Below are 19,070 nucleotides of genomic sequence, written 5' to 3' on the forward strand. Positions count from 1 at the left end.
GATCTGCCTTGTACAGCCTAGCAAAGCCTACTAGAGATTAAAAAATCACACCCTGTGTGAAGGTAGCGGCGCCTTTGATACATTTTGTCATCGATATGTGTTTATAATGTGTTTATAGCCATGTGTCACGTGAAGCTTTACCAATCACTTTGTTGACGCACCTGACCAATCAGAACGTTGACGCACACGGACAAAGTCAGGTATGGAGCGGCTAGCGCCACTAAAAAGCCTATTAGAGACCAGTAGAGTCTAGTACAGTACAGCCTAGTACATCCAAGACTAGTCCAGCCTTTTGGGAGAACAGACTAGGGGAGGGTGGTATAGGCTATACTAGCATGGAACAGGCTGGACTAGGCTAGACTAGGTTGTACTAGGCTGTACTAGACTCTAATAGGCTCTATTAGGCTGTACTAGGCTCTTGTCCGCCCTGTAGATCCTCAACCCATAGGGACTAACCATTGTGTACACGGGCAATAGCTTGTGTGTGCACGAGAAATAGTTTTGCATGAACATTTGTAGGCCAAAGTAAAGTACTGCCTTCTATAGCCTAATAGAGCCCAGTAAAGCCTAGCAAAGGCTGCTAGAGCTGAAAGCAGACTATTAGAGCCCAGCAGAGACTAGTACAGTAAAACCTAGTACACCCAGGTCTAGCCTAGTCCAGCCTGGTGGGAGACCATAATAGGGGAGGGGGTACCAGGCTATGCTAGGACTGATAAGGCTGGATTAGGATAGATGAGGCTGTACTAGGCTGTATTAGACTCTAATAGGCTATATCAGGCTGTACTATGCTCTTGTCAGCCCTGTAGATCCTCAACCCATAGGGACTAACCACTGTGTATACGGGCAATAGCTTGTGTGTGCACGAGCAATAGTTTTGCATGAACCTTTGTAGACCATAGTACAGATCTGCCTTGCACAGCCTAATAGAGCCTAGTACAGCCTAGCACAGCCTACTAGAGCTTAAAACAGCCTATTATAGACCAGTAGAGTCTAGTATAGTACAGCCTAGTACACCCATGACTAGTCCAGCCTTTTGAGAGAACAGAATAGGGGAGGGGGTACAAGGCTATGGTACTGTAGGACTGATAAGGCTGGACTAGGATATGTTAGGCTGTACTAGGCTGTACTAGACTCTAATAGGCTCTATTAGGCTGTGCTAGGCTCTTGTCAGCCCTGTAGATACTCAGACCATTGGGACTAACCACTGTGTACACGGGCAATAGCTTGTGTGTGCACGAGCAATAGTTTTGCATGAACCTTTGTAGACCATAGTACAGATCTGCCTTGTACAGCCTAATATAGCGTTGTACAGACCAGCACAGCCTACTGGAATTTAAAACAGTCTATTAGAGACCAGTAGAGTCTACAACAGTAAAGCCTAGTACACCCATAGCCTAGTCCAGCCTTTTGATGGAACAGACTAGGGGACGGCGATTTAGGCTATACTAGCATGGAACAGACTGGACTAGTTAAGACTAGGTTGTACTAGGCTCTATTAGGTTGTACTAGGCTGTACTAGTCCCTTGTCAGCCCTGTAGATACTCAGACCATTGGGATTAACCACTGTGTACACGGGCAATAGTTTGTGTGTGCACGACCAATAGTTTTTTTCCCTGTTGGCCATCTAAGTGTACCTTTAGCCATCCCCATCCCACTCTATATAGCTGTGTTGAAAGTAGTTTGAGTTCAGTTATAGTTCTGTGGCTCTAACTCCTCCTGGGGGTGAGTTATACAAGATAGAAATCCCCATGATAGCGTATTTATGGAACGTCACATTTATTTTTTGGTCATCAGGGGCCAAATGTACCAGGATTTTTACATCATCTAAATATTTATTTTAGATGTCCTAAGGATGGTAAAAATACAGATAAGTAGAGATAAAATAAAATAAGGGGGATGCGGATGGATCACTTTAAGTACGAAACCGTTTTCTGTAATAGTGGCATCTAATTTGCATATTTATTTACATTATTTACATTTATTTACATCTATTACATTATAAATACCTTCCACACATTGTCTGACCCTCAGAATATAAATATATAAACTTTATTTGTCAGATTTGATTGCTTTGTTATAGAGTTATTTAAGAAATACTTATGCAAATTAGGAGGTTAAGCACTAAGAATTTTGCTTGGGAACAGTGTTTTTCTGATTCAGCACCCTTGAATTATGTAAAATGGCCTTGTTCCCAACTTTTACCCCCAAATGCCTCTAACCTCCTTATAGAAGGCCTTTTTTCTGAAATCCCTCCTGTCTACTTGTAGAATGGCTATTTTTGGCAGAGAGTTTGGTGTAGAGGGAAAAAAACTGTATGGATGCGCTCCCCCACTTCTAAAAGTAGCTCTACGCCCCTGATCGTGATCGAGGCAAAAGTATGAAATTACAGTGATATTGTTTTGAAGTCATATCGCCCAGCAATTTGTGTTGGTTTTATCGCCCCGGCCAAGCCGTAGGCACCACGGATGATTCAAACTCCCAGTGTCCGCAGTTGTGGGCAGGAACTTTCCGCGAGCGCCTAATATGCCTTCTCTTTCTGCACACATGTTCACAACACATAAGATGTACATGCAGTGGTCCAGAGCGCTCCGCAGGCCTCCACTAATCTTGGATTATGATGCAGGCTTTGTCAAGAGCACTGTATCGTTTCATCTGATGCACTGTGGTGCAGCCCAGGGTCGAAGGAAGCCAAATGGTTTCGAGGGAATGCCGCTTGAGGGAGGGAGGGAGGGACGCGCACGCACGCACGCACGCGCACACACACACAAAATCATGCATCCATGCATACATCCATACGCATGCTTCTTTACAAAGCCAAATATCCAGTCTGCCATACACCTTTTCTCACATACACACTCCATAACTCTGTTTAAATGCAGACGAAGTGCTACAAATGATTGAAACGTCGCCCCAAGGAAATAATTTGCCTACTAAATATTATCTGTACACGTTAACTTAATTGAAACAGAATGAGAGAGTGACGTGGTTTTCATCCATATTTCAAATATAGTTGACTTCACTTATGGTCAAAGGTAGGGCTGCAACTATTATTTTCTTAGCAAAAATGGGGATAGATAGTTATTTGTGTTTGTTTGTAGTTGTTTGCTTATAAGTGAAATGTTCTCTATTGTCAACTTTAATCAAATCTTTCAAATTGATTAGAAAATGTTGCTATTTTTGACAAAATATCAGTCAAAACATCAGTAATCGGTGGTCTAAGACTCTCCAAAATCAGGATCGGACCCAAAAATCTGGCATCGGTCAGACACTGGTCTCCAAGGTTGCTTTGACTTTGGCATTGTGGTATACATAATGAAAAAAAGCACAGTGACAAGAGAACGGAAGGAGAAATCTCGAACCCTGGAGTTCAGGCACCAGAAGACATTTTACTATTTTTGATACATGAGTCTTGCAGATGTAGACACTTGACCCACTTTCAGTTCCAGCCCACGGATTAAATTCCTGCCAAATATCTATTCGACCTTAAGAATGTAACATTCACACAGATACCCGAGACTTATCTTACATAAGTGTTATCCCAAAATATCCGATAACCGCCCGACCCAAAAAAACAGGACTGCTTCACAACATTTATAAATATTATCAGTGTATTTTACACCAACGTGCCCTGCTGCCAATCAATTTGATAAACAAAACCTTGAAATCCTTTGAGTCTCCGCAATTACAGATTAGTGCTTTGAGAAACAAGGCTATTAGTATGCTAGTTGCTTCCTTTACAAGATGCCATTACTTTAATGACGTACTCTGCAGGCAGAATACAAGTGCAGGCTAAACAGTTTATTATATTAAATGCAGGCTGAGAGACAAAATCTTCAAGCAAAATGCAGTCAAGAGAAAAGTAGAGTTTGACAACAAAAGGCAAAGTATAGCGTAACCTGTCTAGGGGAAGGCTAGATGCTCACACTTAGGAAGAGACATCAATACTGCCTGAGGTGATCTGACACTAGAGGGAGATATAACAGAAGTGAAGACAGAATGTGATTGGATGATTACAAGGAGAGCTAATGAGGGACAGGTGAGAGGTATATGGAGCGGTTGGGAGGATTAACAACTGATGAACAACTAAGGACTTTCGACCTGGCATTATGGACATTCTTTTGGCTATTTTCCGTGACAAGAACTAAGTGAACCGTGTGGTTCTGTGTAACGCATTTTATAGAGTGTGGATTTGTCTCCATGCGCTACAGCATGGTTTCAGATCATTCATTTGGGCCCTGCTACAGTAGTGCTTCGGAGGCAGTAGCACTAATAATACGGAGTTTAAGCAATGGACTGCTACGGCAGAGGACTACGGTAACCGGAAATGATCAGCGCTCGATAGATAAACCTGCCGTCGCCGCAGCCTATTTTACTACGCCAGAAGCTACCGTTCCACGTAGTGTCTACAACGTCAAAAATAGGTGAGCTGCATAGACGCGTCACCATGGAAACCAAAAAGGGGTGGGAACCCGTCGCCGACGGCTGCTTGCTTAACGATTTTGACTGCTACGGCGATTGCGTCATAGCAGCCGCACTCCGCCTGGCGTCGCCGTACTGAAAAACAGAAAGCTTAAAGTCCCTAATGTGAGTTCTGGGAACGCAGACCGTATACTTTCAAAATGTATGTTGTAAAATTGTGAAAATAGCTAAAATAGCAGATCTACAAGCTCACAATGACCTCGTAGATCTAGAATGAGAGCATGGACGTGGTCGTGACAATTCCTTTTTTGGACAGAATGCACTGATAATTTGAAGGTTTTTTTAGCCACTTAAATCCTATTTCACTGACTGCAGTCTCCCAGGGGCCTATTTGGTCAACTTCTTTATTTCTCTCTATACCAAATCTCTTCCGCGAAAAAAGCCAATGTTCAAAGTCACAACACGTCAAGTTGTGAGCTTGTGGAGTGGCTCTTTTTGCAAAATGTTTAGTCTACTACGACATGCCTAGAATAGTGATGCTGGGGTTCATGCGGTTAACCATAAATCTTACAGACAAGAAGGGATGCCTTCTTGAAAAGCGAGACTGTTTCATGTACTAGCCACTGCACCTGCTGTACTCTACAAGACTTTCTAACTCAACAAACACCATGGAGACTATTATTTCAAGTCCAGCGGTGCTTCTGCTACAGTGTTTCTACCATATCTCACACACACACACACACACACACACACACACACACACACACACACACACACACACACACACACACACACACACACACACACACACACACACACACACCTACAAATAGGAATGGTTTCTTACTGACAAGAAAAGGACACACTTGTTAGGCAGCCCTTGTTATGCAGCGGTCTGTTTTACTAACTACACCATATAAGACCCCTTGAGTACGGCTTCTCTCATTAAACAACCGCTACAGTACACCAACATTGCTATTCTAACAGCAGCTCCATTCAGCAGCAGGCCCCGCGCGTCACACAAGAGGATCGCGCAGACGTTCCTCCTGAAGCAATCAAAGTGTTCTGATGTTATCGTGAAGCCCTTAGTACGCCTCGGCAGCACCGTCAGGAGACTTTGTGATTGCGTCGCTGACCCCTCCGCCACTAATTAACCACCTGTGAGAGCTAGGCCCTGTCACAATTATTACATAGTAATCGTCTAATCGCAATGATTTGAGATAATCACAATTATTTTGGATAATAAATATACTAAAGATTTTCCTATATTTACAAAAATTGTGGAAATAGCAATCTGCAAGCTTACTTGTCGTATCGCAACACGTTGTGATCTGCTATTTCCACTATTTTGCTATTTCCACTATTTGCTATTAGCACAATTCTTTCCCACTATTTTTAATACATTTTGAGAGTATAAAATTATTAAATATAGCCTATTTTGGTCATAGTTACATTATTTATTTTGATTATTGGTACCGGTCATTGTCACGGTCAGTTATTTCTTTGTATGTTGAAGTTATTTTTCGTATCTGGCCCCGTGCAATTTTCGTTTAAAAAAACGCATCGCACGTTGTGAGCTTGTTGTGAGCAGCTATTCTTACACTTATACTTAGGTGGTTAAATAAAAACAAATCAGTGTATGTGTGTATTTCATACCTACTTTTTTGCTTGTTCACTATATAAGTAGGTCAGAGTGCCTTATTGTCGGGATCAGCTGAGAACGAGGGCGTCTATCCCCATTGCAATGCACTGCTAGACCAGTGGCTCTCATTTCCTACTTAGTGGGGGTCCCTTGAGGGGGTTCCAAACAGACACTTACTGCTCCTTTTCACTTACTGCTCCTTGAAATTAAAATGTTTGAGAACCACTGCACTTGACCTCTGGGAGAAGGATTGCCATCTGAGGTGGAGCGCAACACCTACAATTAGCTCCCAGTACTTACCATGTCTTCACTTCAGTGGTTCTCAAAATGTTTCATGTCAAGGACCCCCAAAATTATATGTATTTGCCGGACCCCCATCTCAAAATATTTAGTTCCAGGGACCCCCAGAAGCAAAGATTTGAGTTGAACACAAATATACATATTCTAAGATTTGCACTCATTTTTCACGAAAAATAGCAATATTTTTGAATAGCCAAAGTATAAAATATGCTTAAAGTGGTTGAAATGATTGCGACGCTGTATTAACACATTCTGCTGGGGACCCCTGGAACCCCGCCAAGGACCCCTGGGGGTCCCCGGACCCCACTTTGAGAGAGAACCAACGCTTGAGTTAACCTGTCGGTGCTAATCATATGAGTTGCCCGGGAGTTGCCCAAGATCGAGCCCTGGATCGAACCCAGAACATTGTGGTCCAATAGCTACCAGACATACAGTATATTGAAGTCTAATATATACACATTTTTAACAAAATGTATATATATCAAAACGTTATTTGTGCTTATGTATATTTGTTTGCTTATAATTGAAATGTTCTCAAATATAAACTTTAACCAAATTAACGTTTTACAGACTCAGCTCAGGGTCTTGCACCTTTTATTTTTACATCGCTCAAAACATCGGTGGTCTAGAACTATCCTAAATCAGGATCGGCATCAGACTGCACAATGTGGCATAGGTCGAGCTCTCTAATAGGGTGGTCTCGACAGGAATGGACCTCTACATAACCCCGTCCACCGTGGCGCCCCGTGCCACTTATCGTGACTGTATAACGGAGAGAGGTTAGATAAAGGACTGTGTTTACAATACATACGCTCAGATGCATGTCGGCCAGACATCCAACCTACCTGTGCAAATATTGATTCGGTACACGTCTACCAGTAATATTACCATCATATTGTCAGTGATAACACTGACAACTGTGTGTGCGCGTGCGCGCCTGTGAGTGCACATGCCTGCACACAAAATGTGACAAAAGAAAACCACTAAATCAAGCACCAGGTTGTATTAGAGATTAACAATTACTTTTGTGTCCACTAACTTAGAGAAATTGGGACTCGTGAGAACAAAATGTGAAATGGAAATAGAATGTATTTGCAATGTGCTCATTGGAACACCAATGAGCACATTGCAGAGCACCAATGAGCAAAATCAGAGTTGAGCACGCTCTGTCAAACAACCAAGGGGAGGTGCAGGGTTAGAGCTTTGCATATCAGCGAAAATAAAGACACAAAAAACAGGCTTTTCACAGGAAAATGGATCTAAACAACACAAAACCACAGACCACACAAACCACAATTTCTTTTTTGCATAGATGCTAGGTTTGATGTCTGCTACCCTCTAGTTACTTTATAGCACATTTGTCTTTAAGCTCGCACCGGCGACAGCCATGGTATGTTTTCAGGTTGTCCATCCATCCGTATGCATGTACTGGATGTACTGTACATCCAACCAGGCACGTATTCACTGTAGAGCAGTGGTTCTCAAACTTTTTCATGCCAAGGACCCCCAAATTGACACTTATTAGACCGCGGACCCATTTGAAAAAAGATGCCCCCATAAGAGAAGATTTTTTACGGCTCTAGCAGTGATTTTCAACCATTCATTTCAAGGACCCCCAATTTGACATGCATTAGACTACGGATCCCCATTTAATGACATTTCTATCTCTGGGACCCCAATTTATATTGTAAAATCAATGTTAATTTAACTCTGAGAGTGTACAAATGGAACCAAATGGTCCATTTGGTTCCATTTGTACACTCTCTGAGTAACAGACCCATAAGGGTCAATTTGGTTCCTAACTATCTATCATTTAGCTGGGGACCCCCTGGAACTCCCTCAAGGACCCTTGGGGGTCCCCGGACCCCACTTTCAGAACCAACGCTGTAGAAGCAAGGGTGGCGGTCGCCACACCATGTGCCGCCTCCCTCTCGCCTCCCCTCGAAAAAAAACGAGAGAAAAAAAAACACCAACCCGACAACAATAGTGGGCAGCGGGCTCCATTGGCTCCTCGTCCATTCACGGGCAGGCAGCCATTCAGTAGAGCGACCCTCGGCCATAGGGATGCAAAATGTATGCATTTTGTCTTCATGGGGTGCCAGGGGTGGGGGTCTGGGCACCTGTACTCGCCTGGCAGTGTTGTTTTGTTTTTTTTGCCCCCCCCTGGATGTAATTCCTGGATACGCGCCTGCATCCAACACATTCTCTTGACAGTGATATCTCGGGAACGTTTGGTGGGAACTTCATTACATCTGACACAAATGTCCACACAGACTTGAGGATGAACTGATTACTGATTTGGTGGTCCAAAGGTCACGGCCATTGTGACCTCACAAAACAGTTATACTTGTCCATACTAAAGAACTATGCTAATTATGACAACATTTCACACACATGTGGAGATTTTGGTGGTCAAAGGTCAAGGTCACCTCACATCAGCCCTATTCTCATGAACGCAATATCTCAGGAACGTCTGGAGGGAGTTTCATTACACGTGGGCACAAACATTCACTTGGACTCAAGGACTCCAAAGTCTCTTAAATTGCATCGACGTTTCCCTGACCTGCGTCTTATTCCCTCCCCTAGAGGATGCATGGAGATACGCAAGGAAAACATGCAAGGAAATAAAGAGGAAACATAGAAATGTGTCTTTAGAGGGGTGCAACAGTTAATTGAACTAATTGAATTAATAGATTATCTAATAATAATTGATAAACAATAATTTAATAAAATAATCAATTAACAATCGATCCCTATTTTGGGCATGAAAACTGAAAATCATTCAAAAATAGTGCAAATACTGTAGCAGAGATCTGACAAGCTCAGAACGTGGCTATTTTCACTATTTTTGCACCACACCGTTGTGTGATGAAATATGGCCATATGTGATTAATCAATTCATTGATATATAAAAAAATATATAAATAGATAAATATTTAAAAACCGCCTATCTCGATTATTCAATGAATCTAAAAAGTAATAAAATAAAAAATATACAAAAATAATTGATAGTTGCAGCCCCCTGAGGCATCATGGGAAACGACGTCTGTTCCTGATTGCATCGGCACAGCTGGATCTGCTGCCAGCGTCTGTCACTACCGTTACAATCACACGTAACCCCACCGCCCCGCCTGCATGACTCTGTTTACACACGTGTGCATTTACATTGTTATTGAGTCATTTGTCATAGTTTGCTACACTGATAGAGCTGCTCATTAACCCATTGGTACCGGGAACGCATCTGTGTCATTTTTTGATTTCTATGGCTATTCAAAAATAGCAGATATACAAGCTCATAGCGCGGCACCGAGTGCCGCGCTATGAGCTTGTAGATCTGCTATTTTTGTTTTTTATCGTGAAAATGTGTGCAAATCTTTGAAGATATATAATTTTTAAAGCGAATATTTGTAACTCAAATCTTCGCTTCTGGGGGATTCTACAAATGTCTTCTAAATCAAGTTTTTTTTTTTAAAGTATGTTGTTATATCAGTGGTTCTCAAACTTTTTCATGTCAAGGACCCCCAAAATTATCTATTTGGCCGCAGACCCCCATCTCAAAATATTTTGTTCCGGAGACCCCCCCAGAAGCAAAGATTTGAGTTAAAGATATTCACTTGAAAAAATATATATATATATTCAAAGATTTGCACCAATTTTCACGTTATTTCTAAAAATAGCAGATCTACAAGCTCATAGTGCGGCACTCGGTGCCGCACTATGAGCTTGTATATCTTCTATTTTTGAATAGCCAAAGAAATCTTAAAATGACACAGATGCGTTCCCGGTCTTAATGGATTAATGTGGCAATGGCTGCCAGTCACTTTCCCCACTGTAGTTTCACATCGACATCCACCCTCATATATAACCGACATTTGCAACACAGACACACCGACACATAACACACACCCGACATTTGCTTTTAACCGACACACACTATTTCTCTACGTCTCTCACACCCACCATTCTTAACATCGTATTAATTTATGCATTTTCTAATTAACTTATGCACCCCCCCCTAGCTGCATAACCGACCGCTTATGCGCTTAACCAACACTCGTATTCAACGACCCCCCCCACCGGTCCCCCCCGTCCCAATCCCGCTCTCATTCTGTGGGAAACACTGCACACATTATTACACTCATATGACATGCAGAACAATTAATGATAAGGCAAATTGCGTGGTTGTGTGGTCTCGCTTTATCAGTGACAGTTTAGTGGGGGCTGTCTGTGAGATAAAATGCATTTAATTAATTCTGTTATATTATGAAAAAGTACAAGGCATTTACACTTGTACTCTCTCCCTGCCAGCTAGATTTGAGACGCACACAAGGATAAACTGATGAGAGTTTAGTGGTCAATTTCAAGGTCACTAACCTCCCAAAATATAATTCATGTCAATATATATAAATACATTTAACCCAACTGCTCCTTAACATACATTTCTAATCAGACAATCACATGGCAGCGACTCAGTGCATTTAGGCCTTTACACATGGTCACTGTTGCAGTGATTTAAATGACTTTGAACCTGACATATGGTCAGGGTTGCCAGATCTGCTTATTATAATTTCCCCGCAAGATTTTATTTGAAAATAGCCTATCTACAAGCTCACAACGCGTCGCATCGCGACGCGTTGTGAGCTTGTAGATCTGCTATTTTCAAATAGCTGATGTATATGTTAATGTGGCCCATAGTCGCTTCTTTTGGGCTGGTTTTCCTAGACCTGGTTGCTTGTTTCTCTCACAGAATCTGGCAACACTGCATATGGTTGGTGATGCCAAACGAGCTGGAAACCAATAGGGTTTTTTACAAAGAATGGTCCGAAAAAGAGAAAATATCCAGTGAGACGCAGTTAAAAACAACAGAGTTGTTATGGATAATGGATAGGAAAGGATAATGGTCAGACAACAGCGACTGAAATAACCACTCGTTACAACTGAGGTATGCAGAAGAGCATCTCTGAATGCCAAACACGTGGAGCCTTGAGGCAGATGGGCTGCAGGCAGCAGCAGAAGACCATGATGCCAGGTGCCACTCCTGTCGGCTATGAACAGGAAAGGAAACTGAGGCTGCAATTAGCACAGGCTCACCGAAATGTGACAATAGAAGAATGGAAGAACGCTGCCTAATCCGACGCATTCTCTAGTTTCTCTGTAATCCTTAGAGATGGTTGTGCCTGAAAATCCGTCGCGTCGTGAGCCTGTGGGTCTGCTTTTTGCGCAAAATTTGAAATAGAGTTTATGTGTGTGTTTAATACGGTGTGACTATAGAGTCTCGAACTCCTGACGTCACTCCGCTATCCCCTGGGTCACGGACAGTGGTGGGAAAAGTATTCAATTTTTTTACTTAACTCATTCCCTGCCAAAAACATAAAAAACGTAATTATTTCCAATTACCAATTCTGCCAAGAACGTAAAAAACGTAATTTATATCTTTTTTTTTATTTGACCCAAAGACCAAGGAGATATGATTTTTCGAAGATCTAGACTCCCATCCACTTCCTTGTTAACTTAAAACTTAAACATTCTGCATCTCGGTTCCTGAATACTTTTTTTTTTTCAATGAAAAATCTCTGGCAGTGGGCAAATGCGGCCAGCAATAATTCAGGCAGTGAATGAGTTAAGTAAAAGTATCAATACTGCAATGTAGAAGTACTGTACCTGTTGTACTTGAGTACAGTACTTGAGTAAATGTACTTAGTTACTTTACACCACTGGTTTCTCTGTAATCCTTAGAGATGGTTGTGCATGAAAATCCGTCGCGTCGTGAGCTTGTGGGTCTGCTTTTTCCGCAATATTTGAAATAGGGTTTATGAGTTTAACACAGTGTTCCTATAGAGTATTGAACTCCTGACGTCACTCCGTTATACCCTGGGTTACGGAGGTATTTTTTTCTATTGAAAATACCATAGGGTCATCTTAGACACAAGAACTGTGTTCCAAACATAACATTTGATCTGTCTGTGTTTGGAGAAAATGTATTTATTTGCTTACTCTTTGGATAAAATGTGTACTTTTTCCATATCCATAACATCCATAATGAGTCAAATCGCCTGGCTCATTTGTTTATTTTTGGAACACAGTTCTTGCGACGCTATTGAGACCATATGGTATTTTCAATGGAAAAAAATGACTCAGGGTGATAGCGGGCGGCCTGTAGCGGCAGTGATGTCAGACTTCAGTTCTCTATAGGATCCTTTCAGCAATGCCAGTCCATGCTGTGTGACTGTGGTGTAGAGCAGTGGTTCCCAAACTAGGGGTTAGGACCCCCCAGGGGGCTCCCCCCCAAGTTATTTTGGGGAGGTCCCCAGAAGATTATCTTAATGTCCGATATTTTTTTCTCACTCTCAACGTAAGTGTATACCGGGTATCTGCATATTTTCTAAAGTTACAATTTAATGACTTTTAAGACCTTTTTAATACCAAACTGGCCAAATTATGAAATATTACGTAAGAAAGAGGCAAACATTGTGAAAATAGCCGAACTACAAGCTCACAACGCCTCGCCCTGCGAGGCGTAGTGAGCTTGTAGATCGGCTATTTTCCACATATTTATCTGTGGAAACCGAGTCAAACTAAATGTAATGGCTACATTCCAAGTGCTTTTCAGGGTGGGGCGGTCCCCAGTTCAAATATGATTATTTTGGGGGTCCCCAGTTCACATATGATTATTTTGGGGGGTCCCCAGTTCAAATATGATTCTTTTTGGGGGTCACAGCCTGAAAGGTTTGGGAACCCTTGGTGTAGAGTGCTTGCTTGATGATACTGTACCTATGATAACATGGGCCCCCAAGCTGGCCAAGTGGCGGACCACCTCATAGCCTATCCCCCTGGATCCTCCTGTCACTATGGCAACCTTGCCATCTTGTCTGGGCATCACTGGAAGAGGCAGACGAGGACAGACAGAGAGCAGAATCAGATCTGATAAATATGACACTCTATCTTTATTAAAGAAACCTACAAGCTTCATATTTCCCCGAGCAAAGGTTCCTTTAAAGATCAGTGGTTCTCAATGGGGTCTGTGGACCCCCAGGGGTCCTTGAAGGAGTTTCAGGGGGTCCCCAGTAAAATGAGTTAATTCATATAGCATCATAATCTGTTTAACCCCTTTAATTTTATACTTTGGCTATTCAAAAATAGTCAAACTACAAGTTTGCAATGCATCGTAATGATACGTGTTGTGAGCTTGTAGATCTGCTGTTTTTGAAAAATGTTACAATATCTTGAAGAAATGTGAACATTTTGAAATATGAATGAACACAAATCTTCTTATGGGGGTCCCTGGCACAAAATCCTTTCAGATAGGGGTCTGTGCTGCGGCCAAATACATATACATGTTGTGGTCTTTGATATGAAAATGTTTGAGAACCACTGCTTCAGATATTCCACAAAAAGAACAGGAGTAAGTTTAGAGTAGCTTTCAGCAGAAATAACGTAAGAAGGCCAACAGTAAAATTGTGGATGCACACGTGAAAAATGGAGGCTATAATACTTATATAAAAACTTCAAATCAATCAAATCTTTCCGATTAATTTGACCAGGATCGGTGTCTCTGTCTCTTATTTTAAAATACATATGAATTAGCAGTGATGGAAGAAGTACTCACATGTTTTACTTAGTAAAAGTATTAATACTGCACTGCAGAAACACTCAGTTACAAGTAAAATGCCGGATTTCTAAATGTACTTGAGTAAAAGTACATAGGTATTGGTATCAAAATGTACTTAAAGTACCAAAAGTAAAAGAAATCATTGTGCAGATTGTCCCATTTCACAAGTTGTCAAATGTATGAAACGTATAAAAATATTTTGAAAATAGATCGGCTATTTTCAAATGGCCAAAATGTATATAGGGCTGAGGTAGGTGAATAATTTTGTAATAATAATCAAAATCTACAAAGCAACTATAGTACCTAAAGTTTTAAAATAATTGCATTGGAGTAAAAAGTACAATAGTTTCCTCAGAGATATAGTGCAGTAGAAGTAAAAATTGGAAATACTTAAAATTGGACATTCGTACTTGAGTATATGTACTTAGTTACTTTACACCACTGTGAATTGGCTGGAGTGCGCTAATAGAGCGCAGTTCTGACTTGCAGTAACGTAAGGCAACGTTGTCACCATGAAACGCGTTTGTTTACAGTCAGTGCTAGCCTTGGATCATAAGACGGTCGTCTGTCATCACCGTCATGGATGAACTTCAACATAGTGTTTGCGCTTTCTCCATTTACAGCCCGTACATCTACACAAACGTTCAGATTTCAGATATAAAGTGCTTAACCAATGGCCACGGATGTTGCAATTCACTTCGGGCGGGTATAAGTACCCGTATCTTCCGTATTGTTCAATAAAAAGCATTTTAATCCGATCGGTCGCCGTTTTCTCATAGAGTTATGATGTATATCAGAGTGCAATACACCTCCCAACCGATAGGGTCACGCAGTCGAAAGCGTCTAGAGAAAATGGCCACCCATCCGATTAAAATGCTTTTTATTGAACAATACGGAAGATACGGGTACTTCTGAGGTCCCGAACACAATTGTAACATCCGTGGCCATGCGGTAAGCACTTTATATTTTACATCTGAACCTTTATGTAGATGTACGGACCAAAAACGGAGAACAAGCAAACGCTATTTTGAAGATCATCCAAGACTATTTTATAATATATGACAGAATGCACCCATGACAGTCTTGTATCAAGGCTATAGTCAGTACATGAACCCCTATGATCAACATTATTGCTTGATTTATTTGTTTACAATGTTTACTGATAGCCATAGGTGACGTAACTTACAACACACTTGCTTTTAAACACATTGAATGAAATGTGAGTGAAACATGTTTGACAGTACTACACTACAATAAGTAGAAGTGGACCGACCTGGCAACTTGAAGGGTCTGCTAAACAGTTGAGCTAGCAGCACCTTAAACCCGACCAGATATAACCTGAAAACAGGCAGAATATAAGCTAGAATAGACATCATTCTATCAGTATCTGTTCTGTCTGTAACGGTAGCAGAAGAACTAGAGTGCGTCGGGGAAACGCAGTTCCGTGTGTATGTTTGAGGACGCGTTCCAATACGAAACAATCCTGCTCCAACATGAAACCTTGCACCCATCTACACTGGGATGGGATCTGTCAGTTAGTTTGCATAGTCAGTTTACACAGAAACGTCCTGTTCTTGTGCGTGCGTGCGTGCGTGCGTGCGTGTGTGTGTGTGTGTGTGTGTGTGTGCGTGCGTACAATTTCTCAGCTCAAAATATTTTTTTAAACAGGCTTCTAACCGAAGGCAGGGATCATAGCTTAGCTATATAAAGGTACAAAAAGGGCGTTTGTGTCATAAGCCAAGCTGTACTCAAAATACTAATTTGTGACTCATTTGTTCAGGATCACCCTCTCATCACCCGTCATAGATAAAACTTAAGGATGCTTAATAAACAATTAGATGCAGATATTGGAACTTTATTAATTTGTTTCTGCTCCCTGTGATAAGGTTTCCAATAAATAAAAACAGGCATATATATGTGTGTGTGTGTGTGTGTGTGTGTGTGTGTGTGTGTGTGTGTGTGTGTGTGTGTGTGTGTGTGTGTGTGTGTGTATGTATATATATATACATATATATATATATTATATATGTGTGTGTGTGTGTGTGTGTGTGTGTGTGTGTGTGTGTGTGTGTGTGTGTGTGTGTGTGTGTGTGTGTGCGTGCGCACGCACGCACGCACATACATACACACATACACACACACATACATACAAACAAACATACATACATACATACATACATACATACATACATACATACATACATACATACATACATACATACATACATACATACATACATACATACATACATACATACATACATACAGATTTGCACAGGGCCCAATTTGCAAAGGTGCCCAGTTGTCCTGTATCCATCTCATCTGCCCTGCATTGGCTGCTTGATGTTCTGTGTGATCAAGCAATGTGGAGCTGCCATATTGCCCTGTTCAGCTGTCTATCTGTCGCATTAACCACTGGGAGCAGTAACACTGTTTGAGAGAGTGGAAGGATAATACACTACTTTGCTGAACGTTAATTTCCCAGGGTGGGATCATTGAACATGCTTGTATAGCAGGGCAGCTGTCTCTCGCAGCCTCAGTCTAATAACTCCTCTGGCCACTAGGGATTCACGGTTCACCTACAGCTGGCTGTCAGGTTTTTTTTGTTTCCTGGCTTCGCATGGGACAATTTCAAGCTGCACAATGTAACTTTCTCTACCCCGGATTTGAACCCGGTTTCCTGCGCAAGTGCTGAAATCTTTAGCATTGAGCTAATAGAGCCTGCCTGCTTGCTCAGGGGATAAATTGAAGCTTGACCATTGGGTCAAACTTTGCGTCAGATCCTGTGTCTATATGAGACATGGCCTTTGACACTAAATAGTAATAGTCTAAATAGTCTCAATAAAAGAGCAGGGAGACAAAATACAACCACCCCAATTGTATAAGTTATATTGTGTTAACATACTCTACCATACAGACTCAGAGTGGACAACATTATATTTTATTAATTAAAAAAGGTTACAAGTGCCGCCGCTTTCAGTCCAGTGCATGTACTCTTTTTTTTAAACCACATAGAAGAGGAATGATATGCAGCTGTTATAAGCAAAGGATTAGCATGCCTATTGTGAAATCCTGTCATTTATGCAGTCTGTATATGCATACTATAAGAATACTGGAGCTAATTAGCACCAGCATTGGCTGTCCAGCTTATCATGACAGATAGATAGATAACAATATTGTAGATGCACAGAAGAAAAGCCTATTATGATCGCATCTTAAGCAAATGTTACAGCCGTGTCTGAGCCTATTTTAGAACCCACATCTTGCAGCTCTAGCCAGACTACATGGCCATATTCAGTGCTGAGAATGGTTGAAGCGTTTGCTTTCATGGCAGGTGAGCTCATGTGGGTTATTTCTTTTTTATTGCACCTGTGTGGATCCTCTGTGAACTGTCTGTGTTGCAGCGTGACACATCACAGAGCAGCTTCAGTGACGGTGCAAAAAGGTTTCCCACTTCCAGGCTATACAAGCTATACGGGGAGTCCGTGTCACACAGCAGAATTTCAATCAATACTGCTATGCCATCATGGACACACACAATTTAACCCATTAAGACCTGAAGCCGATTCTACAAATGTCTTCTAAATCCCAACAGTATTCTGAAAAAACTATATTTCTATATCAGTGGTGCTTAAACTTTTTCATGTCACGGACCCCCAAAATGATATGTAATTGGCCGCCGACCCCCATCTCAAAATATTTTGTTCCAGGGACCCCCCAGAAGATTTTAGTTACAAATGTTCGCTTTAAAACAATATATATATTCAAATATTTGCACACATTTTCATAATTTTTCAAAAATAGCAGATCTACAAGCTAATGGCGTGGCACTCGGTGCCGCTCTATGAGCTTGTATATCTGCTATTTTGAGCGGCGCTAGCCGCTCTATACCTTTATAGAGCGGAGCCTGCTCTATACCTGACTTTGTCCGTGTGCGTACGTCAACGTTCTGATTGGTCAGGTGCGTAGAAAAACATTATAAACATATATCGATGACAAAATGTATCAAAGGCGCCGCTACCTTCACACAGGGTATGATTTTTGAATATCCAAGGTGTAAAATAATGCTTTTTTTTAGCTCAAATCAAAAAGTGACGCAGATGCGTTCCAGGGTTGGGTTAAGAACACTGTACCTGCTGCACTTTAAGAACACTGTAACTGCATGTTATATACACACCTGCATATAATGACAATGTTCTGAAGAACATGCACATACCTGCTACTACATCTGTATATTATATGTTTTAGATGTTTTTTGTTTTTTTGGGGGTCTTTTTCTGCCTTTATTGATAGTTCAAGTGAACACTGACAGGAAAGAGGGAGAGAGAGACGGGGAGAGAGACTCGGAGAGAGACTCGATCATTAGAGCCTATACCCGGACTGCTATAGGCCAGCGATCCGGGCCTCTTTTTGATTATTTGACCTCTTTCAATCTTGTGTTTTTCTTTCCTCTCCTGCTCTCACACTTTCTCTGTCCCCTCACTGTTCACAGAAACTACAAAATAATGGAGCATGCACAAACCCGACCCCCCCCCCAAAAAAACACTATTTCACCTGTAAACCTGACAATAAAGCTGAGTCTGATTCTGAAGCCTCACTTACAAGTTACACCTGGGATTTGGAGTATAGTCAATGTAAATGTGAAGATATTGGCACTGATGCTAGATCACAGCCTTTTCCATGGCAACGAGGCCATAGTTTTTGTTCTCTTCTTTGGGTTTGCCCCAATTTTAGGGTTGTCATATCACAGTGTCTGCAAATTGCACACTGTCTCGCCAAATACAGGACACACCGTCGCCCATCCCTGCAGCAATGTAGAGCAGTCATTCCCAGCCTTATATGGCACCCACTTTGGCAAAGATAAAGCAGCAGGACATGTACTATCAAATTAGGGACTTCTCATAATTAGTTACTACCTTGAGTCAATTAGGAATATATAATCAGAGGTGGCAAATACGTACAGCACCTGAATAAAGATTGAAGCCTAATTTATACTCTGTATACAACGGTGTCATAGGTGTGTGTGTGTGTGTGTGTGTGTGTGTGTGTGTGTGTGTGTGTGTGTGTGTGTGTGTGTGTGTGTGTGTGTGTGTGTGTGTG

General features: G+C 41.5%; 1 protein-coding gene across 1 annotated transcript in view; it reads right to left on the minus strand.

Annotated features, from left to right (window-relative positions):
* Positions 1–15,363, minus strand: part of LOC311064669 (polyprenol dehydrogenase) — a 56,249-nt gene extending 40,886 nt beyond the window's left edge. The window contains exons 1-2 of the mRNA XM_084084581.1: positions 15,244–15,363; positions 13,133–13,240 (exon numbers count right to left, since the gene is read on the minus strand). Coding sequence (XP_083940707.1) covers positions 13,133–13,240; positions 15,244–15,346 — 211 coding nt within the window. The 5' untranslated portion in view covers positions 15,347–15,363. The remainder of the gene's footprint in view (positions 1–13,132; positions 13,241–15,243) is intronic.
* Positions 15,364–19,070: the final 3,707 nt, after the last annotated feature.

Source organism: Gymnoscopelus microlampas (assembly GCF_963454915.1).
Source record: "Gymnoscopelus microlampas genome assembly, chromosome: 17".
Taxonomy (NCBI): domain Eukaryota; kingdom Metazoa; phylum Chordata; class Actinopteri; order Myctophiformes; family Myctophidae; genus Gymnoscopelus; species Gymnoscopelus microlampas.